This window comes from Siphateles boraxobius, unplaced genomic scaffold (assembly GCF_051911475.1).
Source record: "Siphateles boraxobius isolate OS27281-9 unplaced genomic scaffold, OSU_SipBor_1 12, whole genome shotgun sequence".
Taxonomy (NCBI): domain Eukaryota; kingdom Metazoa; phylum Chordata; class Actinopteri; order Cypriniformes; family Leuciscidae; genus Siphateles; species Siphateles boraxobius.
The window spans coordinates 29,549,309-29,574,378 of record NW_027508722.1 but is presented as its reverse complement, the minus strand read 5'-3'; the positions used below and the strand labels follow the sequence as shown (position 1 = coordinate 29,574,378).

At 36.4% G+C, this 25,070-nt stretch overlaps 2 protein-coding genes across 5 annotated transcripts in view; both read left to right on the top strand.

The window, feature by feature from the left end:
- Nucleotides 1–3,754: 3,754 nt before the first annotated feature.
- Nucleotides 3,755–7,593, top strand: LOC143714185 (uncharacterized). Of its 2 annotated transcripts, none has more exons than XR_013195419.1 (4): nt 3,755–3,915; nt 4,379–5,150; nt 6,739–6,812; nt 6,851–7,593. XR_013195419.1 is itself a non-coding variant. In XM_077205253.1 (4 exons), the coding sequence occupies exons 2-4, from the start codon at nt 4,381–4,383 to the stop codon at nt 6,858–6,860; spliced, it is 585 nt and encodes a 194-aa protein (XP_077061368.1). In that variant the 5' UTR covers nt 3,755–3,915; nt 4,379–4,380; the 3' UTR covers nt 6,861–7,593. The 2 variants fall into 2 exon arrangements, 1 of the variants encoding a protein (XP_077061368.1); XM_077205253.1 differs by having other exon boundaries at nt 4,379–4,881.
- A 5,699-nt stretch (nt 7,594–13,292) lies between these two features.
- Nucleotides 13,293–25,070, top strand: part of cep162 (centrosomal protein 162) — a 31,581-nt gene continuing 19,803 nt past the window's right edge. The window contains exons 1-7 of one of the 3 annotated variants that reach the window (XM_077218034.1): nt 13,293–13,439; nt 13,694–13,767; nt 13,978–14,128; nt 23,710–23,862; nt 23,992–24,142; nt 24,260–24,315; nt 24,407–24,477. In XM_077218034.1, coding sequence (XP_077074149.1) covers nt 13,708–13,767; nt 13,978–14,128; nt 23,710–23,862; nt 23,992–24,142; nt 24,260–24,315; nt 24,407–24,477 — 642 coding nt within the window. In that variant the 5' untranslated portion in view covers nt 13,293–13,439; nt 13,694–13,707. Of the gene's footprint in view, nt 13,440–13,693; nt 13,768–13,977; nt 14,129–15,943; nt 16,203–23,709; nt 23,863–23,991; nt 24,143–24,259; nt 24,316–24,406; nt 24,478–25,070 lie in introns of those variants that run through there. The other 2 variants (XM_077218042.1, XM_077218047.1) reach the window with 2 other exon arrangements.

Sequence of the window (25,070 nt, the reverse complement as noted above, 5' to 3'; positions counted from 1 at the left end):
ACTTGGGTCTGAAGCCAACAAAGTTTAAATACCGTATGGCTAGTGCGCTTCCCATAATGTTTACGCATTAGGTCAGTAGGCTGAGAGAAGGCGGTCTTTTGTGGCTGTTCGAACGCATTCGTCTACATGAGCAAAAAAACAACAACTCAGCAATGCGTTTTCAACTACCTCTGGAGGTGGATGAAAGTGATAAGTCCAAAACATTTTAGACCCCATTTACAACTGTATTTAGCGTCGTCCGCCTGTTATCCAATTGACCAAAATAAATCTTAATACTAGGTGTATACAAGGCCTAGGAGCTTTACCCTTATGAAACAAAAATATATTGCAATATATTGGAAAATATCATGTGATATATTAGGCAATATATTTCCATATATGGGATTTAATATTTATATTTTCCAATATATTGCAATATATGCATAGACCATATATGTATATATATTGATACATATAAAACGAATATATTGCAATCAAGACCAAAAAAGTCACTATATTTTTACATATAATAGCTTGTCTTTATATGCTTTAATATACTGCAATATATGTGCTATATATATATATATATATATATATATATATATATATATACTGTAGTTTTACGGAATTTTACTGTTTTATTTAGCAGATTTTTCATTTATATTTATAGAATATTACATATTAATTAATAGATTAGCATTTATCCCTTACGGAACAAAATATATGGGAATATACTGCAAAATATAATGCGATATATAACATAATACATTTCCATATATTGGAAACAAGTGCTTATATTTTCAATATACTGAAATATATGCATTGATCATGTATGGCTATGTATTAATGCATATAAAATATTTATTAATGAAAACAAAAATAGTATTACATGTAATATTCACAGTTTTATCCTTTATTGTGTTCATTATTGCACATGTTCCCATATACATGTTAATGTATATTCACATTCATGAAATGAGTTACAACATATTTCTAGTTCCCAGCATGCTTTGCTTCTGACTGGTAAAGGAGAGCAAATGTTAAAATTAAGTGTTATTTAATGTGTTTTGCTCAATATTAATATAGTGGGAGATCTGTTTCATGTTCTATTATTTTGGAATTTAAAATGTTTTCTGATATGTCTGAGTTTTTGGGGTTATCATTGTGCTGAAGTGTAGAGCCTGTGGTTATGTTGACGATTGGCTTAAGACCAAAAAGAGTAGACTATAATTACTATATTTTAATAATAATGACTTTGAGCACGATATTAAGTGGTTTAAAGGTTTGTACATATATTGCAGGTTGCATATTTATTAAGTATTCATATATTTTAGATGTTACATGTATATATCTCCATATACATACATTATATGTGCATATTCACATATATGTACATATATATTAAAAAATGTATGCACAATATATGTGTACATATATTTCCATATAATTTTACATATTTAAAATATATTCTACCATATATTAAACATACATGTGACACTATATCTTTACATATATTATCAATACATTTTCCCATATAAATCGGAATACATTATGGTGGATATTTATAAATATAAAATTGCATATATTTTACGATATATAAACACATATAATATATTTATGTTCAATTTTTGCAATATATGGAAAGCGGCAATCATTTGTATATTTTGCAATATATTACATGAATATATAATATATTGTATAATATATTTATCATTAATATATTATTCCATGTATTTCCAATATAATATATTGGAAAATAATATATTACAATATATTTCAAGTAATATATTGGTAAATAAATGTTCCTTTCGTACAGCATTTGACAGGGGATGCAACTGAAAACACTGTTAGTCTATCCCTCACAGCCTCGCTTTCATACCTGTCATGGCGCTGCTCTGAATAAAGTATATTAAATGCATTTTGAAGAGCTAATTCAGTTGTCTCGATCGCAGTGATGGACTGATGCTGTACAGTAGCAATAAAGAACACTAGATCACGCATCATCCACAACAAGCACAGCATGCAATGTTTTTTTATCATTACTTAATTTCAATTATTTCATTAATAATTTGGCTACTTAAACAATGCACACATATAAACAATTCTGTTAGTGGGAATGGTTCTTTTTTTAGGAGAATTCGCCTCAGAGTTTGTATTCCAGCAAGCCGTTTCAGTAGGGCTCAGCTGGTTAACTTCAGGTCACACCGGGCATGGAATGGAAGAAACTGATCTTTATATTCAGTGCTGCTCTGGATGGCTTATAGCACCCAGAGGCAGGGGGAACTAATACGGTGTGACTCTAAAGTCGTGTATACATACACCAGAGGAATTAAAGAAACTACCCAAGAGCAAGAACAGCCACGTTGCCAGGGAGATTAGCCCGGCAAGCTTTTATGCGTGCATCAATGTAAGCAGGAAGATGGCTAAATAAATAAATAAATAAATGCTGCAAAATGGAACATTAGTTGGTGTTAAATCTGTAGAAATGAAATGCTAATGCCTGATCTCTCGCTCTCTCTTTGCCGTCTCTTTGCTGTCTCTTTTTTATTCATACCTTCCTCTAAAAGCTGGGCTTGTTTGCCATGCTGGGATCATTTAAAAGTATAATAAATATGTAATGAAGTTGGAAAGCTTTGATATGACACTGTGAGTTGGAATGAGCGAACAGTGAAGAGAAAAGCCATATATCTGTTTTACATGAAATGTTTACAGGAAAGTAACTTTCACTTTCTCTGCCTTCATCAAGGCATGTGCTAAACCAATTAATTTCTGGTAAAATATGGTAAAAATGAAGGGAAAGAGTGAAATAATATGCTGTTTATGTCATAAACATAAATACGGCATAATACTGCAAAATATTGTTGAAAATAACATTCTGCAATATAACAGAAACTCAACGTTTGCTTACTCAAAAATATATAAAAAGCACATTAGCTGGAACTTCTTTAAAAAAATTGTTTTTGAGCTAAAATTTATGATACAATTGTTGTCCGATTTTACAGAATTTGAAAGGTTATTAAAATATTATCTTGACAAAGTTATGGACAAGTCACTCTTTTAAACATATTTTAAGATTTGTACTGACATGCCTATAACCTACACAAGTCAAGTCAAGTCACCTTTATTTATATAGCGCTTTTACAATACAAATTGTTTCAAAGCAGCTTTACAGAGATAACAGGAAAGTAAAGTTGTAATAGTATTGTTAAATTCAAAATTAAATGTTAAATGTCCCCAACTAAGCAAGCCAAAAGCCAACGGCGAATACAGGCGGAAAAAAAGGCGACAATGGCAAGGAACCAAAACTCCATCAGGTGACAGAATGGAGAAAAAAACTTTGGGAGAACCCAGGCTCAGTCGGGGGGCCAGTCCTCCTTTGCCCAACAAACGAACAGTGTATGATTATGATTTAGGCGGCATAATAGGTAAGAAGTCAGATTGGATCAGAAAATAGCTGCCTGGGAGGGGGTTTCCAAAACAGCCACGAGTGAACTGAATTGCCTTAAAGGGAGTTTAGACATAATCTGTGAACAGAAACTGGACTTTCCACCTGCAGATATTTTCAGAAAAAAAAAATCTCAAAGCACAGATCCTGTAGGTTATCGCATGCCATATTTGCTTTTCTCTAGGGAAGAAGAAATGGGGGTTTTCTCTTTTCAGTCACCATCAGAGCTGTTAGGATTAAGATGAATGTATTTTGATAATTCATAATCCGGAACTGAGGCCGGGCAACAGGGCAGAACACATCTGTCATGTAGACTTCACATATTTAACCACTTCCTCTTAGATAGGGCGGGAAAATAAGCCAGAAAAATGCAACTCTCAAACCAAGAGCCCACATACACTGAAAAGATTCTATACAAACGCAGTTAGCCTCACAAAATATCCACAGTCTCCTCAAGTAATTCCAAACCTACGTTCTGCTGCATCATTCAGGTAAATTATCATGACATCTTAATAGAGTGTACGATTTTTGGTGTTGTTCTTTGTTTAAAAAAGCTCTGCACAGGTTCCAAAAACTGTAAATGAGATGCAAGAAACAATCCGAAATTTAAAAGTGTCTGTTACTGTTGATTTAAACAAGTTTATGTCTATATATATATAACAATACCAACAGGAAAGGCAGGTACAAGACATTCTTTTCATGCTAACATGATAAAAATCTGTGATAGAATACAAAGGAGAAAAAAGATTGTTGACAGTATACTCTTTCTCAGATCAGTATCCTATGTATCAGTATTAATATATATTTATATATACAAAATAATTTTGAGGGAACCTTGCCAGAACTTAGCCAAAGTTCTGAGAATGTCCCCTGTTAGCTGGGAATGTGAATTAAGAATTAAGAATTATTTTGATGTTGCATTAATATCTCATTCTCCCTGCAAACTGCATACAGAAATGATAAAAAATCTCAGCCTTTTGTTTGCCATCTTGGTCATCGCCATTGAAACATTAAACAATGAAGAGGAGCTGAAGGAGACTGGGTTTGGAACTCCACCACCCCGACACGGACTTGCTCTAATTAAGTGGTATGTGAAAAATTGCATTGACAATAACATGGTGGCTCTCTGCAATCCTTTGGCAGGAGAGTTTGGGTTCCATGTGTTTTATAACAGCGGATTCCTGCTCCCTCCACTGAAGGACAAATGGACATATTCCTACTTCACCATAGGAAACCTTCACCACCGACACTCTGAGGATCTTCCCTATGAAGTAAGGAAGTACTATGATCCACATAATAAACTGAGCAACATGGACAGAGTCATTGTGAAACTCAACATGAATAAGAACAAAATCGAAGAGATCTACGTATCAGAGCATTATAATCCTCCTAGAACTTTTCATTTAGGAACCTCACTGATCGATGACTTACGATGGCATCAGAACTCAACGAAGAAGGTTTTCCCAATAATCTCTCAAAACATTTTTAGCTGATATGTTCTATTACAAAATCACTGTATATTACCCCACTAGCTTCCACTATTTCCCCACAGCAGATGCCTTTTGCACTTTCAGTTTACTAGAGATCCATTTAAACAACTTTCACTTCTTCTTCTTTTTTCTTCTGACCAATATTATACCACTTCTCAGCTTCCTTCTTTACATCACATGCCATGAAACAATTTAGTAACTTCCTCCTTGAAGCTGAACGTGGACTTTGAAACTGGGTGGGTTTACTGTTTACTGTAATGATTAACATTTGTCTACCTTTGGTCATATATTATATTATAAATAAAGGTGAACTGTGCATTCTGTGCAATTTTACTTTGTTAATAAGTTTTCTACTATCCCAGCTTAACCTGATCTCCTGATATGTAGCCTGATCTCATAGTGTTCATTGGTGTTCTTAGCACTTAAATATAAATTACAATTATATGAAAAATACAATACAAACAAATTGACAGCCTCTTAAACATAAAAGTATTTACATGAACAGCTTTAATCTTTATTACTCCTTTAAATTATATTTATATAATATATGTGTATTATAGGCCTATATGGTTTGAATTTGGGGCAGGACTATCTGTATGACCAACTATCAGGAAATATATATATTTTTTAAACATTTATAATTTCTGCAATTTTAGTGGTGAAAAAAATATATAAATTTCACCTTTAATTCTGATGTAATTCAAATGATTAAAATCAATGAAGAATGGCTAATGGGTTTTATTCATTAATTCTGTTTATTAATGCAAATGCAAGACAATTTCCCTTCTACAAATCCAAAAAAGGACGACCTCTGACAATAAAACATTATACAGCATTTTTGCACATTGTAAACATATGCCTCTGTACAGTAACAGTGACAGATTACTGTAATGCTTACTAATGGACAAAAAAACTTGTTTATTGTAATGTAATGTGATGGATGTAAACTGTCTAAACCTCACATGATTCAAGAATTGCAACACATTCACTAAAGAGCTGATTAAGCTTTAAAATGTGGACAGTTATAATCATGGGACAGAAGTGTGGACAAGAGTGGACATTACAATAGTTTGCTAAGATTTGGATATTTGGATGAAACGAATGATGTAAGAACATGAACAAAGCAGCACTGCCACCAAAAACTAGGAGTGCTTATGGACATATAGCTACTGAATAGTCAGACATCAGAATCTATATTCTGAAATGTCATTAGTGTCGATTATATCTCATTACTGTCTAATGTAATGTGCTTCTGCTTTTTAAAATACATGGCCATAGGACAACAAACTTTCAATAGTCTTCTTTTTCATAAGTCAAGAGATCTAATATTAACAACTGTCATAAACACACCACAGCCCATTTCTTTGGCAAACTCTTTATAGCACTACAGACTCTGAACAAATGACACGCATAGTTGCCATCGATGTGGCAGGATAAGTGATTTTGCCCTCTTATTGGCCCTGGTTAAGTGTGGCTTTGGCAGACCAATGAGGTGGAAGCGGCCGTAATATTTAAAGACGCTTAGTTTGATGGGTGTACGGGTCCTCGTAAGTCTGGGTTCTTCCCTTCCTGGCCTTTTCTGTTCCGTTCACGTTTCTTCTATGGTATGTTGACCCTCTCTGACTGTGTAATGATGTGAATAGCCTTAGTAATGTGCTCTATGTTTAGTTAGAGCGGGTCTGGTGGTGCTGGCATTGTGGCAAGTTGGTGTGTTTCTTTCTTTTCTTTTTTTTACTTTTAATTTTACTTTGGTTCGGTCTTTTTCATTATTTAGTATAGTTTTCCTGTTTTTTGTTAATGTGTCTCACTTTCTTCCTTCTCCAGGAGCCAGTGAGGACTCGGTGTGGACAAGGGAGGCTAGCTGCTTCAATCGAGTGTGAGTGTGAGTGTGAGTGTGAGTGTGAGTGTGAGTGTGAGAGTGTGAGTGCTCCACCAGGGTGGTATAGTCAGATTAATTTAATAGTGATTCACTTTTCCCTCGAATTGAGTAATGAAATTTAGTCTTTAGTCACATTAAGATTTGACATTACACTGTATCAATGGTGTTATTTGTATACATATATTTAAACTGGAGAAAAAAGCAATTCAGTATGTGCATCTAAACACCGGTGCTGGTTTATGTCTGAAGTACTACTAAAGTCAATTTAATGTCCAGAAAACAGTTAAACATGATCACTCGGCTATGTTTCCGCCGTGATTAATGTTAAATTTACTGCAGCAGTACGCAGAAAACGCTGTCATTGTCCCCCGTAATTTCTGAATTCCTCGAATTTTGAATTGTCTGCGTGCTTCCGTATTAAGGCCCTTTCACACAGAACACGGCAGTCGTGAGTGTCCAGTTCATTTTCAATAGGAGATGCAGAAAGCAGCAAAACGCGGGCAGTTTAGCTGGTGGCGCAGAGGCGACGCAAATCCAGCGGCTTTCACAAACACATCTCTTAGTGGCAGTCGCCATCAAAGATAAAAAATATTTTATCTTTTTGTGAGTGGCAGACGAATGTGATTTGAATGAGAATTGAATTGAATGTGAATTGAATTGAATGTGAATTGAATGTAAATCAAAATTAAATTAAATATTGAATATTTAATGTGAATTGAATTGAAATATGAATTGAATTGAAATCTGAATCAAAATGAATTGAAATATTGATTGTGAATTAAATTGAAATGTGAATTGAATGTGAATCAAAATTCATTGAAATATTGAATGTGAATTAAATTGAAATGTGAATTAAATGTGAATTGAATTGAATGTGAATAGAAATGGGAATGGGAATCGAATGTGAATCAAAATAAATTGAAATGTTGAATGTGAATTAAATTGAAATGTGAATTGAATGTGAATCAAAATGAATTGAAATATTGAAGGTGAATTAAATTGAAATTTGAATTAAATTGAATGTGAATTGAAATATTTAAGGTGAATTATATTGAAATGGGAATGTGAATGTGAAGTGAATTGAATGTGAATTGAATGTGAATTGAATGTGAATTGAATGTGAATTGAATGTGAATTGAATGTGAATTGAATGTGAATTGAATGTGAATCGAATTGAATGTGAATTGGATGTAAATTCAATTGAATGTGAATTGGATGTAAATTCAATTGAATGTGAACTGACCTATAATATAATACTATTACTGAACCAGATTGATGATTGGTTAAAGCTGCCACTGCCGCTCACAAATACATAAAATATTTTAATCTTCAGTGGCCAAAAGAGCCGTGCTTGTGAAAGCGGCAGGATTTTGGGTGCACAAGAACCGCCCACGCTTTGCTGCTTTTCCATCTCTTATCTATTCTGATGATGAGTTTACTGCATGGTGTGAGGGCAGAACAACCTGTCACTCACATGAGATCACAGCAATAACAAACCACAACGATCCAATCAATTACTGATGGATAAAATCAAGTCCTGTCCTACTTTTTTTCTTGTTCGCAAAGCCGTTTTACTCCGATAAACAACACAATAGAGTAAAATTAAGCCCACGGTAAACATAACTTGATATTTTGACGTTTTGTTTTACAACGTAAACTGCACACACTCCAAAACTATCTTTAGTTACTTATTAGAAACATTCGTTTCCAAGAATAAACATAACTGCTTCAAAATGCGCTTTTTCTGTATGGGTGTGTACATTGTAGAGCAAAACGTTAAAGTAATGTCAAGTTATGTTTCCCACAGACTTTATTTTACTCATAAATTGAAAAAAACCCGTAGCAAAATCTCAAGGAAACCAGAGGAGAATTATTCTTCCGGGATCTGACGTAATCCCTGCACCACTCTATAGGATAGAAAAGACTATCGCATACTTGCGTTTCATTCCGACTTTAAATGCCCACTATAGCCGCCTGTCAATGGCTCAAGTAAAATGAATTGGAATTTAATGAGATGTGAAGATCATAGACTTAAATCTAATGTTTCACTCAGACCATGGAAAAAAGATGAGAATTTTTGGCTTTTTCCACCAGTTCTCCTCTTTCTTTTTCTTTTCTTTTTTTTACCATTTTTCTGTTCAGCAATAGGGGGGAAGTCAGGAGTGCTTTGACAGAATTCTAAAGCAGCAGAAAGAACAGATGTCTTGGGATGATTAATGTGCCTCTCCTCCTCTCCTCTGAAGAGCAGTGAGTCTGTGCCTCTCCAGAGTTACTGTGCAGAGTCCCTCCCTCCCATCCCCCAGAGTCAGGGCCACCCTCCAGCTCTGTGTCTCGCTTCCCATCTCACTCTTAACCGAGGGATCATGAGAAGGTGATCTGCAAAGAGCCAGTCAACTGAGAGACACAATAATGTGCCATCTAAAAATCCAACACCCGTGAACGTTGAGGGCAGGAGTCAGGGTTTTAGGTGAAGGGCCTCTGAGAGATGAAGTGATTCTGTGAACATAATGAGCTATATTAAACAGCGCACTTCTGTTTTCTCATAGTGGGTTATATTTTGACACCTTTGTAGTGGACTTAAGACAGATGCACTTGGTGATCAATGGGCTTTGGTCGGTTAAGGAGGAGTTTAGAGGGCAGGTTTGTATGCTCAGGGGATTACACCTAAATCCCACAGATTGAGATGGGCAGGAAGATGAACAGAAGCCAAGTGTGACTGTTTCTAGTGGTCAGGGATGGTACGGCTAATAACGCATACATAGAGCAATCCTGCCCCCTTCTGGAAGATGGTGCAATTTTCCGTCACTAGCAGACTAAACTAAAGCTGCATCCGATATGCATGCTTCTCTAGAATATAAAAGAATGCGAAAACAATAATACGTCCAAATCACAGTATTCATTAAACAGAAGAACGAACTGGCAGAGCATCGTGCTAGCAACAGGTTTGATTCCCATTTCCCATCGAGTACACATACTATACAGTTTTTCTTGATTGCTTAAATACTATAACCAGGCTTTTGAACTAAAATTTCAAAACCATAACACCATTTATCAAAAAGCACACCAATTTCCCTAACACTATTCCCCTGTTTTGACACATGAGTCAGATTTGCTAAACTGTCACTGTAAAACTACACACAAATCCCTTAATTTCGCATTGCCTACACCATGTTGTCATTTAGAAAGCACTAGCATTCAATATTGTTCACTCAAGTCAGCACAGCTTCAGCTCATTTTGTACACAATTACCCAAGTGGAAACACTAAAAGTCAAAATTGATCACACACCAATCAGAACCTTCAATAGATAGATAAAAGGGCCAGAGTCAGTTCATTCAGTTTTGGAACAATGGATCCAGAAAGACATGAAGGAAGAGGACGAGGACACTGGAGTGGAGGTGGAGAATGAGGAGGAGGCAACATAACATAAATTACCAGTTTTGGAAATGTTGTTTTGAATTTATTGCACCAGTGTATAAGACTATGTTGTGTTTACTGTTTTGAGAATACAAGGCATAGTTTCAAGAAATGTGTTTAAACAATCGAGAAAAACTGTAAGACTTTTAAATGCAGTGTTACATTTTTTATTTTTCTTGAGCAGGGGATTTAAATTTTTGAGGTGCCACGAACCCCCAAATATTATCATCCTCATGCGAACCTCAAAACTGCCCGGAAACTGAACAGGCATCTATATAGTTTCTTGTATAAATTAATCAAACACGTCAAAAAGGATATTATTTGGAAAATATGTTGTTTTTATTAAGTTTATTACATTGTTTTTCTACTCATAGTGCTGTACTGTTTTATTAGTTGTATTAATATTATTTATGTATTTTATTTGCTCTTGTATTTACCCATTTATATTTAAATTAAATTGTATTTATTTATTATTTATATGGTATTAGGCTGGTATTAAATATTAATGCTTAAATTTTGTATTTTACATCTGAAAATTGTATATAAATCCAACAGTAAGTGCTCTTAAACATTAATTCTGACATCTCTGGATATTACGTAAAAGGTTCTCCAGTCCAGCTCTCATAATCTTCCATTTATTCTATAATATATACCAGTTTATATATCTCCCAAAAACACTTGGTTTTCATCAGCAGATGTTATGACAGGTCAACAATACTTAAAAAAAAGAGCCTGAAACATAGTAAAACGTTGGTCATGAATCACAATTATAGATAATATGAGTATGTTCAGGAAGGAATTACAGTGAAGAAGCGTGTGTGTGTGTGTGTGTGTGTGTGTGTGTGTGTGTGTGTGTGTGGCCTGGTAAACCATACCTTATGGGGACATTTTGTCCCCATAAGGATGGCAATATCTGAAATCCTTGTTCGTGTGGGGACATTTTTTGGTCCCCATGAGGAAAACAGATTATAAATCATACTAAGTGATGTTTTTTGAAAATGTAAAAATGCAGAAAGTTTTCTGTGATGGGTAGGTTTAGGGGTAGGGTTAGTGTAAGGGAATAGAATATACAGTTTGTACAGTATAAAAATCATTATGTCTATGGAAAGTCCCCATAAAACATGAAAACACTACGTGTGTGTGTGTGTGTGTGTGTGTGTGTGTGTGTGTGTGTGTGTGTGTGTGTGTGTGTGTGTGTGTGTGTGTGTGTGTGTGTGTGTGTGTGTGTGTGTGTGTGTGTGTGTGTGTGTGTTTCTCAATAGCCAAAATCCCTACTAAAACCATCATAAACAGCTTCCTCTCCTCCTCTATGTGGCAGAAATGGGCCTGAGGCAACGAGCCCAGAAAGCTGATGATGAAGCGGGCTGCATGGCTTGAGTGTCACCCGCCAAAGGGTTTCAGGAGGCAGTAGTAATTGATCAGCCAGGAGAAGAGCACGAGTGAAGGAGATGATGTCTGGAGAGCCAGCCAGTGTTTAATGGGCCTCATCTCTTCTCACACGTGCAGGTTAATTTTTCTTCACCCCTTCTCAATCTATCTGAGCCACATTTAAAGAGAAATCTACATTTATATCCCTCTTTTCTTTAAATTCAAGACTGGAGAGTGGACTAGAAATTTATTATGAATTATTTTTTATTTTTTTATAAATATATATTTTAACATATAAATTAATTATACATTACATTCAAAATATTTATAAATTAAAATATATTAATTAATACTATTATATTCACACAATGACTGAACAACAAAATAGACAGTGTTTTGGTTGATTTTACTTTGAATCCACTTGGACAAAATCATTTTTGGTTGAAATAATCTCCCTAAAAACATTTAAATGTATCAGTACGACAAAGTTCATGTACCTTGGAAGGACAGCACTACATATCGCTATAGCATCTGAAGAACTGGTTATCAATCCATTGGATTCATTCAAAGTTGCCTGACAAATTAAACTCAGAGCCATTGCAATCTCCAAAAAAGATAAACCTGATGAAATGCATTCCATGTGGCTTTTAAATATATAAGTTTGCTAAAGGACGGTCAATGTCAGTGTACTGTGAAATACAACTGAAGGTCAGTCCAATTATCTGTAATGGAGCCCCTCCCTTTCAAGATGCACACCCCACCAAAATATTAACAGGGCCTTACATGAATATGAATTACAGTGAGGGTGGGGTGGACAGGGTGATCCTGTCCGGATCCTATCAGTGAGTACACCAGCATCCCAATGTCAAGTCGACGGGAGAGGACACTGCCTTCATTAAGGTATGGGGTGGGTTTGGGGGACGATGGGGGCACATTTACATGAGAAACGAGGGACAAGGGAAGCATTCACATCCTAATCACTCATTCACTTATCTCATTCAGACAGAGTCAGATAGAGCTATGATGACACAGGGTCACGATTAGAATGCATTAAGCATTCATTTAGAGAAATCGGAGATTTCAAAGATGAGCGTGAACCACACACTTAGTTGTTCTTGTTTCTGTATACCCTGCTGTGATTTGCTGATTGTTCCATTCAAGCACCCAGCAGGGGGCTAATGCAACAGAAATGACAAGGCAAATGATGTACAATGGATGGAGCTTTAAAAAAAAAAAAAAAAAATTATGATCTCACTCACTTAAGGTTCAGATATTCATAATGCACATGCTTAATTCTGTTACATTTCAGATTCAGATGGTAGCAGTAGCAGCAGATGCAACCGTATGGTGTTGGGGAGACTGTTATTATTTGTTATATGCAAATATTGTAACCTACAGAATATGTGTAGCCTATGCAAAAATTGAACAGTCAAGAAGAGTGACTAATCTGTGGAGCAGTACTGCCCCTCGAGGTCACTCACAGTCAGTGCTGTATACACAATATCAAAAGAAGGCTTGAATAGGTAAAAGTGCATTTCTCGAACTAATTTTGCTTTTGTTTTTTTGGTGTTTTTTTTTTAACAAATATCACACGGGTTACATGTATCACGCACAAAAAATAATATCAGAATTTCAAGGTAAAGCAGCGCAGTAGAGTATTTTCTCCAACATGGCAACCCAAATAGACGGAACTGAACCGCCCAATCAAATCTCCGGACCGATGTGACGTCACATGCCCAATAAACTGACAGTAATCCCCCGGTTATTGTAGCGGGAAACTTTATGGTAAACTGTATCATTTTAAAAAACAATGTGAACATTAAAGGATTTGCTGTATCCATATTCTATTTCATTCTGTATTGGTGAGTCATTTGCGTCCTGTGTTTTCTTCAGTTTAACATTTTGTCCGTTTCTCTCGGTTATCATGCCAAACGAGCTAACTTAGCGAGCTGTTTGTTTATAATGCATTCTCTCCCAGAATCTTTCTCTTTAGGTTTTCAATGTTTAGCAGGTTGAACTTTGTTTATATGTTTTAAAGGAGTTATGCATAATAACACTTTTATATAACACGTATAGGCCTAATACTGATTTGAATTTTGATATGTTTGTCACACAGTTTGTCAGTGAATTATGGCTCACAGACTGAATAAAGAGGAGCTGGATCAACAGTTCGAGCAATTCATGAAAGAGGTAACGTTTAAGTTACTTTTGATAGTCTTTTGTTTAACGTTACTTCTTACAATTGTTTGCGTTTGCTTTGATATGCTTCTTGCTCTATGACATGCTGTACTCCATCTAAACATGTTTATTCTGCAAATTATTTTATAATGCTATAATATACAGTCCAGTATTGCATGTAAACTTTATGTTGTTGTGTACGTGTACTTGTGCTTTTTTCAGTCTGTCTCTGATGACTCTGTTGATTTGGGCTCCAGCACCAAGCACGCTAGTGTTCTTGACAGCTTGGGAAAAGCACCTGTCAGGCCAGTGAAGAAGGCTTCTGTGTCTGTGCCGTGGTGGCAGGACGATGATGACAGTGAAGAGGGAACAGGTGAGTGCTAGTGTTACCTGAATTAAAAAGAGAGCTTGGCTGAAATCTCCAGCCTGGGTGAAAGCTTTAGCACAATCTTTGTTCTGGCTTTGAAAGCCAAAAGTTTTATGGTTCACATCCTGGAAAGTTTTTTAGATCCACAGAAAGACACTTTATCCCAGATTTCCATGGATGCGTGCTGTTCTTGTAATAAGTGTATTGTACGTACTTTTGAGAAAAGAAGGTGTCAGTGCATATATATATCTAAGGCCATGTTCAGACTGCCAGCAAAAAATTATCCAGATGGGTTTTTGAAAGTCTGGAGTCTCTGGACAGCAAAAAACCACCTATGAAGGTGGCTTGAAATGTGATTCCAATCAGATTTTTACAGATGCGTCTCAGTCTTGATGCTCTCGCTGCTCAAATTGGATTTCAAACTGTCTTTTCCATCACTCTTAACGCGACAAAACGATATTGTCAGAGCTGGTGATGGAAATGCCGGAATTATTCATACGGTGTTCAAATAGTATGTCCAAAGATTTCGGCATTTTCCTGTATGGCAGAGAAAGATTACACAGGGTGCTTATATTCAATTAATTTCACATTTATTTGTATAGCGCTTTTGACAAATCATTTCAAAGCAGCTTCACAGAAAATGCACGAGTCCACATTAAAATTTAGAGTGATCTGTTATCAGAGGTATCTGTCTAATTTGTGTATTTCAGAAATGTACGTACAAATCACACAGTTAGCTAAACATTTATTAATTTAAACAATGTAATAATTTAAGGCAGAAACAATGAGCTCATTGAAGTAATGCATATACTTGTTTGTTAACAAATGATTATGACATAGGCCTATAGAAAATGTAAGTCTTCGCAGGAGTTGGCGCCGTCTCTTCTCAGGTGTTGGGGCATCTGAAGTCTGGAGCTGACATACTCTAGTTACCTCAGGATGGGCATCCCGAGATAAAACAGAGAAGCAAATATAAAATAATTAGCGTAGCTGCTGTTCATAAAATTAATCAAGGATAATCGTGTGTATTTGATCGGATAGTATAAGGTTATGAGATGCATTATATGAATGCTTGACTAAAGAGATGCGACTTAATCTAGATTTAAACTGGGAGAGCGAGTCTGAGCCCCGAACATTATCAGGAAGGCTTTTTCAGAGTTTAGGGGTCAAATGTGAGAACGCTCTCCCTCCTTTAGTGGACTTAGATATTATAGGCACTACCAAAAGCCCAGAGTTTTGTGACCTTAAAGAGCGCAATAGAAGATCAGTTAAATACACAGGAGCTAAACCATTTAGGCCCTTATAGGTCAGTAGCAATACTTTGTAATTGATATGACACTTAATAGGTAACCAGTGTAGAGATGATAAAATTGGTGTTATATGATCATGTTTTCTTAACCTAATAAAAACTCTAGCAGCTGCATTTTGGACTAATTGTAGCTTGTTTATCGAGGATGAAGGACAACCAGCTAGTAATGCATTATAGTAATCTAGTCTAGAGGTCATGAATGGATTAATTAACTTTTCTGCTTTAGAAACAGATAGCATGTTCCATAGCTTAGCAATGTTTCTGAGGTGGAAGAAGGCTGTTTTTGTAACTTATAAAATATGATTTTCAAAAAACAAGTTTCTGTCTAATATAACTCCCAGGTCTTTAACTGTAAATGATGATGTTACTGTACATCCTTCTAAATGCATATCTTTAAATGTATAGCGGAAGATGTTCTTTTCCCGGGTGGACAGCCTATACTATTGGTCCACCTAAGTGTCAATCATTTTGGTGATATGTTTACATAAGGACGTCGTACGTGCTCGTCCCTATGTAGTTTTCGCTTTCTGCGCATGCGCACTTTCAGGTGTATTATGTGTGATGAGTTACGGTTTCAGCCATTCCTTTGAAAATGGCTGAGGGTCGAAAGAGAAAAAATGTATACGAAGTGTATGATAAGAAGAGACAGGCCACTGAATATAGAAACAAGACCAGAGTGATTTTGGGTGAATATTTCACACGCTGGCATGCGCTAAAAGCACAGGTTGGGCTTCCCACTGATGCCGCAGTCGCGAAGATTCTACTAGACAGGTAAAGTTTGTCATGCTATTTGGAGAAATCCATTTAAAATCACTGCTAGTAAAAGTTAATGTAAGCTATGATTAGCGATGCTAGCCCTGGCACAAGTCATGCACCGCGTAGACACGGTAAACATCTCAATTTGTCTAAAGTAGCCTTATGACCAAATGGTATATGCTATCACGCTGAAATATTCTAAAACCTTGTGTGTTCATTTTCGATAATTACACTGTGTTCACCATAGTATTTATTACATAAATGCAAAAAACTACTTCTCCATTGCATATCATGTCTTGAGTCCTCGGTCACTCAACACGTTTAATAGGCGTTCACTCTCGGGAGCAAATAGAGTGTTGCGCCTGTGAATTCTTTTTAAAAATTGGAGAGGGCGGGTCTTCTCTAAAATTCGGAAAGATCCTCCGCTATACCTTTAACACACTCTGTCAACTTAGATCATTTAGAGATTTCATCTGGTTGTGATGCATAACAGTGGAAACTAATTCCATGTTTTCTTATAATATTACCAAGTGGCAGCGCAGCATATTTATTTAAAATAGTAGAGGGCTTAACACAGATCATTGCAGCACTTTACTGACATTATCTTGGATTTTTCCCCATTTAAATAGACAAAATGGCAACAGCCTGACAGCTACGATCTAAAACAGCTCAATGTCTTTCCCTGAATACCAGTGTAGTTTTGTAGTCGATCTAAGAGTATTTTATGATCTAAAATCATAAACAGTGCCGAACGCAGTACTAAGATCAAGAAAAACTAATATTGAGATACAGCCTTGGTCAGAAGCTAGAAGTCATTTGTAATTTTAACAAGCACAGTAATTAATTAATTGTAATTTTAATTAAGTAATTAATTGAGCGGACATGACTTTTTCTGGTATTTTAGACATAAATGGAAGATTTGAAATGGCTCTTTAGTTTGCTAATTCATTTGGATCTAATTGTGTTTTCTTTATGAGTGGCTTATTAACTGCCAGCTTGAACGATCTTGGAACATGTCCTAGAGATAAAGACGAGTTATTTGAAAATTGAGATGATGATGATGATGATGATGCACTGCATTTTTCCTGCATCCGTTTTGATAGCCTCATCACATGCGTGCGTTTACATCATTACCAAATCAACCGATGCAAATAGGTTTGTTATGTCTGGACGCACAAATCTTATTTGGTCACTTGCAATTAATAGCTACAGTAGTCTACCTGAAAAGATCTGTTTTGAGAAAAAATCTGATTTGCTTGCAGTTTGAACATAGTCTAACTGTTTTTGGGGCAACAATAACTGGGGCAACAGTCTACAACAACAATATTGTAGTTTAGGTGTTTGTCCACTTGAGGGCAGCAAGCATTAAGCATAAGCAAAGCAGTAGACATAATAAATTATGCAATGTCAGTTTAAGATTTATCAGATGTGTCTTCAGGAAGCCCCTAAATTGCAACTATGAATTGCACTTGCTTTGTTTCTAAATTGCTTGAATTATCCAGATCTGTAACTTGAGTGATTTGGGGTTTTTTTTAGCAATTGATCTGCAAATTGTTTACATTTTTTGAATAGAATAAATTGAATAGGATAGCTGATTAGAGTTGTTGTTGTCTTATGTATTTGGCTTCAAATTTCAAGTTTGGCTTCAAATTTGACTAGTAAAAACACCAGTCTAGCTTTGTGTAATAATGTGCATTCACATCATTCTGGATATGGACTAATGCATGTTGGATTTGAAATTATTAAACCTGATTTAGTCTTCACCTAGACAGCCTAATTACTTTCTTTTTTGCGGTTGAGGAGTTGTCATTTTTTCAGTATGCTCTGCTCTCAAAGTCTATAAATTTGGGTGCCTGTAAATTGACTTTGTATTTAGCAGATGCTTTTATCTAACTTGGCAAACCGTTATTCTGCCTTAGAAGACTGTCCGAAATCATTTTCTCGAGATACCTTCGTGCACAAACGCTGCCTGCAAAGTCATTGCCTGATAGGGCAGTGAGCTAAAAGTCAGCTGCCTACGTTTTCGGACGCAGCATATGTTTCTAGCATGTTATATGTTTGGCAACAGTTTTACTAACCCTAATTGATGGAAATGTCAGGGCTCAACGCTAAGGATTTTTTTCTACTAGCCCGGTTGGGACAGAGGTTCAAATTTTTACTTGTCCTGCCAAAATGTTCCCTGACTCCACCAAAAAAAAAAGTAATAAAGAAAATAAAATGGGCCTAGTTATTGTTTTAGTTGTTTTTGATCCATATAACCTTAATAAATAAGGTTATGACAGCAAAAACTAGCCTAACTCATATACATTTTAAACATTGTTACAGACAGTTACTAATAAGAACAAATAATCAAATTGTGAGCAATAGCACAAACAAATACAACAGAACGAACATATACAAATGAAATAAACAGCTCTTTTCAGGTTTTTCATGTATGTCTAAGCTAGATTTTCAGGTAGAGTACAGAAATGGTAATCAAATGTAAAATATCACTGCATAGTCTTTTCACTGTATGAATATAGATTAGCCTTTATTACAGTTATTCAGTCAAGAGCAGCAGGAAAATGGGCTCCACGGAACCAATATACTGTTACACATGCATCTTATCTTACATGTTAACATTGAATGTTTATGTTTAATGTTTAATCAACTATGTTTACGATGATACTCGACAAGATGGGAAATTTGACATGATTTTGTGTGAATGTCCGTGCAAGCCCAGGAAGACGTGAAAGTATTCGCATGCTGAGAGATGCGGCGTCCTGGGCGCACTTTGAATTTGTGTTGCTGCGTGCGTAAAAACGTATCACACATCGTGCAAGTACCAAACTGAGAGACCCAGGTACGTTAGCGTCTACGTGCACTTAAATAGTTAAATCGGCAAGGCTTAAAAATGCGCAAATTATCAACTTCCATGAAGATGGTGCACTGGCCCCGTGCAAGTGACAGTTCCGTCAGCTGGCCAAAGTGTCTTGCACACTGGCCCCGGGCCATTGGGCAGTCCTTATTGTCGAGCCCTGTGTGTGTAGCTTTTCATTTCTTGACCAAAAATGGAAATAAATGTTGTGATGTGAGGTGCATACATTTTTGGTCAAGATCTTGTATTGACGAAGCAAGAGTTACATCAGACTTTCGATGAATTTAAGGCCTGGAGTCATAGGTGCAAATTCATGTGTGAAAATGATGATGCATGCTCCCTCCCAACCATTCTTTCACAATTTGAGCCTGATGAATCTTGATATTGACATCCTGGAATATGACCATTCTTACATGTTTTTTTTTAAGAAATGAAAAGCTGCACACTTCATCAATTAGGGTTAGAAGAACTGTTGCCTAACATATAACATGCCAGAAATATGATAATCACTGTTTAAATGAACTTAAGCTTTGGCTTTCAAGAAATGTTCTAAATTTAAACAAAAATAAAACAAGGAAAACTGTGCTTGATGTTGACCGTGGTCCTCTTGCAAGTTTGAGTCGGTCACCCGTATTTTATCCACACTGCACTGGCTTTTGTAAATATTGTATTGTACTGTATTGCAATGATGATCCAATCATAGACTATTAAGCATTTAATCTTAAGATTTGATTTAGGCCTTAATTTTTTTTGGCCGGGAATTGTAGGCTATATCTTTAATGAATTTGTTTCTTTAATCAAAAAGAGCTTTATAGTGAGAAAAATGGAAGATTTTTATTTTATATTTATAAATTCTATATATCTAGTTTCCTATTCAACAAGTGTGTTGTTTACCACTGATAACAGAACATTGTGTGTATTGTGTCTGATAAATAGTAATAATTCCAAGTATGGTTTTTGTACACTGTTCCTTGAACATCTGAAGTGCTGTTCACAGAGATGTGTCATTTAGTCTACTGTTATTACTGTTCAGCATTTCAATGGATGAAAAAGTCTGCACCGCAGGCACCATTTACAGGTCCTTCTCAAAAAATTAGCATATTGTGATAAAGTTAATTATTTTCCATAATGTAATGATAAAAATTAAACTTTCATATATTTTAGATTCATTGCACACCAACTGAAATATTTCAGGTCTTTTATTGTTTTAATACTGATGATTTTGGCATACAGCTCATGAAAACCCAAAATTCCTGTCTCAAAAAATTTGCATATCATGAAAAGGGTCTCTAAACAAGCTATTAACCTAATCATCTGAATCAACTAATTAATTATAAACACCTGCAAAAGATTCCTGAGGCTTTTAAAAACTCCCAGCTTGTTTCATTACTCAAAACCGCAATCATGGGTAAGACTGCTGACCTGACTGCTGTCCAGAAGGCCATCATTGACACCCTCAAGCAAGAGGGTAAGACAGAAAGAAATTTCTGAACAAATAGGCTGTTCCCAGAGTGCTGTATCAAGGCACCTCAGTGGGAAGTCTGTGGGAAGGAAAAAGTGTGGCAAAAAACGCTGCACAACGAGAAGAGGTGACCGGACCCTGAGGAAGATTGTGGAGAAGGACCGATTCCAGACCTTGGGGGACCTGCGGAAGCAGTGGACTGAGTCAGGAGTAGAAACATCCAGAGCCACCGTGCATAGGCGTGTGCAGGAAATGGGCTACAGGTGCCGCATTCCCCAGGTCAAGCCACTTTTGAACCAGAAACAGCGGCAGAAGCGCCTGACCTGGGCTACAGAGAAGCAGCACTGGACTGTTGCTCAGTTTTGCATGTCATTCGGAAATCAAGGTGCCAGAGTCTGGAGGAAGACTGGGGAGAAGGAAATGCCAAAATGCCTGAAGTCCAGTGTCAAGTACCCACAGTCAGTGATGGTCTGGGGTGCCATGTCAGCCGCTTGTGTTAGTGCACTGTGTTTTATCAAGGGCAGCAATGCAGCTAACTATCAGGAGATTTTGGAGCACTTCATGCTTCCATCTGCTGAAAAGCTTTATGGAGGTGAAGATTTCATTTTTCAGCACGACCTGGCACCTGCTCACAGTGCCAAACCACTGGTAAATGGTTTACTGACCATGGTATTACTGTGCTCAATTGGCCTGCCAACTCTCCTGACCTGAACCCCATAGAGAATCTGTGGGATATTGTGAAGAGAAAGTTGAGAGACGCAAGACCCAACACTCTGGATGAGCTTAAGGCCGCTATCGAAGCATCCTGGGCCTCCATAACACCTCAGCAGTGCCACAGGCTGATTGCCTCCATGCCACGCCGCATTGAAGCAGTCATTTCTGCAAAAGGATTCCCGACCAAGTATTGACTATCGTGTGCATAACTGAACATAATTATTTGAAGGTTGACTTTTTTTTTTTTTGTATTAAAAACACTTCTTTTATTGGTCGGATGAAATATGCTAATTTTTTGAGACAGGAATTTGGGGTTTTCATGAGCTGTATGCCAAAATCATCAGTATTAAAACAATAAAACGCCTGAAATATTTCAGTTGGTGTGCAATGAATCTAAAATATATGAAGGTTTAATTTTTATCATTACATTATGGAAAATAATGAACTTTATCACAATATGCTAATTTTTTGAGAAGGACCTGTATGTCATTTGTCCAATTTCACATTTTATCCGTCAAGCTGTGGTGTTTCTGTTTTTCTTTGTATTTGACATAATCATCTTGTTTGTACTCTCTCTCTCTTTTTATTCTGATTTTCTTTTTGTCCATCAATTTTGCAGAAAAAAACACTAAACATCGTTTTGCTAAAATTCAAAAGTCCCAAGCTGTGGATCCTAAGGTGGGATCCAGACAGAGAGAAAGCCCCCCTCTGGGTACATCTCACTCAGTATTCAATGAAGTGTGTAATTTCTGCAACCGAGAATTGCCAACAAATTGTTTTCAAACAGGTTTCCTGAAAGTTACTGTAACATTGCAAAACTACACACTTCATTCCACAATATTACTAGGTTATTCCCTTATATGTTTTAATGTGTGTTAGAATTAGACAGTTTCTAGATCCATTTTGTTTTGATTTTATTTTTGTTTTCTTAATTGAAAAAATAATCTAGTTTAGTTGTCTAAACATCAAGGATCATCTTTCTTATTGCTGAGCACTGTATGACTTTTTAGCCCTTTCAGTGTGTCTACCTGTTTAACTTTTTCTTGTTTCTTCTTTGTCTGTTGCCCTTATACACTGTAGTCCCTATTAAGCCCACCCCTAAACCTCGCAGCATAGCTCTTGATAGGGTGAGCCAGCTGTCCAATCAGAGGGCATCCCACTACGCAAGCCATCAGAAGAGTCCTGCATATGATGCAGTAGAGAAGATGCCATCACCTGAACATAGTTACTGTTTAGAGGAGCAGAGGGTCTCAGAGGAAGACTCTTGCAGTGTTCCAAGTCCATCACCTGATAACTCCTCCATTACATCAGGACAGAAGAGTCCCATTCACACTGATTCTAATGAGTTTTCTGTGGAAAGCAATGCTAGTGATTCAGTCGAGAGAGAAGATGGTAAAGTTTCAACACGTGGAGAATTAGTAGATTGTGTTATTTTGATTTTTAACATGATGTTTTGTGTATATTTACTCCCCGTTATTGACCTTATATCTATATAGTTTTTGAAAATAAACACTCTCAGTGGGATTTTAGTTGGGAACAAATCTTTTTGCTTTTTTTTTTACCTTATAATGTTATCTTAATATATAATTATATGCAATTATTAAACACAACAGACCAGAGCTGTTGTTTTGGCTATATGTAATTGCAGTTGCAGTGTTTTGGCACCAGTTTTTGATGTAAAATAATTTCCTGGAATAGTACATGTTTGAAGAACATGTGCTGTGCCAGTTAGTAATTTTGTCAATGTCTAGTTAATTGAATATGTGCAGCTCAGAATGACAATGTGCCACACAGAGGGTCAATACATCAAACAGTGGACTTAAGGCCTTTTCACACCAAGAACGCTAATTACATTAGCGTCCACACCAACGGATGATAACGTTATGTTAGCTACAAGCATGCACTGCAGTTTAGCCATGTGGCTTATTAAATGCTCAGCTTCTTTGAAGTCGGGTGGATTTTTACTGGCTGTCAAAGGTTTTTAATCCGTCATTAGCTGGAAAATATAGTTTCCTTTCAGTCGCTCATGTTCGATGTAGTCGACGTGTCGACTGATAGGGATCACGCTTAGGGAGCCTGTCATCTTCGTGTATTGATAAAACGAGACAATGCATATTGGCGTGCAAGCTTTGCATCTCACGCACCGCCCCGCATCGCGGGTATAAAGCGTGGGTATAAGCATGATCCCAATCGACTACATCTCCATTCCCTCCTTCAAGGAACGAAGGTTACATACGTAAGCGAGACGTTCTGAGAGTGATTCCAACAATATTTTGTTCTATTTTGAACTTCTCCAACATGCATATGCTGAATTGCTTATATTCAGTGGTTAGTGAAATAAAAAATCTGTTCTAGAAAGTTTGCTTTATTTGAAGTGTAAAAAAATGGACAATAACTTTTATGTACATGTATATTGTGCTTTTAAAAAAAAGGTCAGGTGTAGGAAAATGACTTGTTTAATACTTACAACATATTTGGTTGGCATATAGGGATGTCGTCAACCGGAAAGTCCTTCCTGAAGTCAATGAGAAAGACTCCGTCCATTAAGGAGGTGGATGAAGAGCAGCCGAAGGAGCTATTCTTGGAGGATGAAAGGAATAGAGACCTAGTAATCTTTAGCAGAGACAGTCTTGAGCCTGAAGGTCAGTCTAACCCATTTTCCTTCAATCCAGCCTACCTCTGAATCCATAACATCAATCACTGCTCTGTTTGTTTGACCAGCAGCATCTGTTTTTGCTTCTTTAAAAATTATGTGATGGTCTCTGGAACAGTACCAACTGCAGGTGCTATTCAGCTGGACCTGTTGGATGAGGAAGACAATACCAGGTTTTTATCAAATCTGAAGAAAGAGTCCTCATCCTCCATTGACTATTCCAGACTGAATCAAGAACAGGAGACATCCACCCCCACCAGCCCACAAAGGTGTCTGAAAAAAGCTTTATGTGACTCTAAAGTATAATGAATTCCAAGAATGCAGTTTGTGAAGGAGCATTTCCTTATTGTCCTTCTTTAAATTTAGTTTCACTGTGTTCCTTTCAGGAGAGAAGAAATGGATTCAACAAATGAAGAACAGAGGAAAAATAAAGAAACTGCTGGTAAGAGCAGAGCAGAGAATTTGAAATAGATGTTTGTTGTTGTTATTACTTCCTGAAGCAATAAAACACTTGTATATTGCTTCTCTGTCAGCATCTCCTGCATATAGTGAAGACTTTGAGGAACAGGCAAGTGAGAAAAGTGACGAGGGGCTTCAAGAGAAGGTGAATATAAATGTTTAATGCACCTTAAGCTTATAATATGATCCCTGTTATAAACTGGTGAATTAAGTAATGAGTTATGTAGAGATGTATGGAAACAAATGAAGGTCGTCCTTGCACTTGTCCATTTAATGGCAGTAAAAAGCAACCAGCATCAAACTTTTAACAAAAAATAAGCAAAAGTATCACAAAATGATCCCTTGCGATTCGTATCGTATATTCCTGGTGTTCTTGGGGTATTGGGGTATTGGGGTATATGATAGGGTTTAGAAAAAAATATATAAAAAAATTAATATATTATTTCATGACTATTCCTTGGCTGTTGGTCTAGAAGTATTTATTATTATGATGACTATTAATAATAGTATTATTATTATTATGTACAGTATTAGGGTACTGAAAAGGTAAAAAAGAAGAGGATTATAATACATGCTAATTTGCATCGCAGGTCCCTTGGTATCTGGAGTCAAGATTTCTCTAAATGTTGTCTTTGCTGGGGGGGGGGTTTTGTTTGTTTTTTGCACACCCTACTCCTCAATCGCAATATGTGTCAAAATAAATATAATTTGATTTCATGGCAAAATCTTGCATTTTAA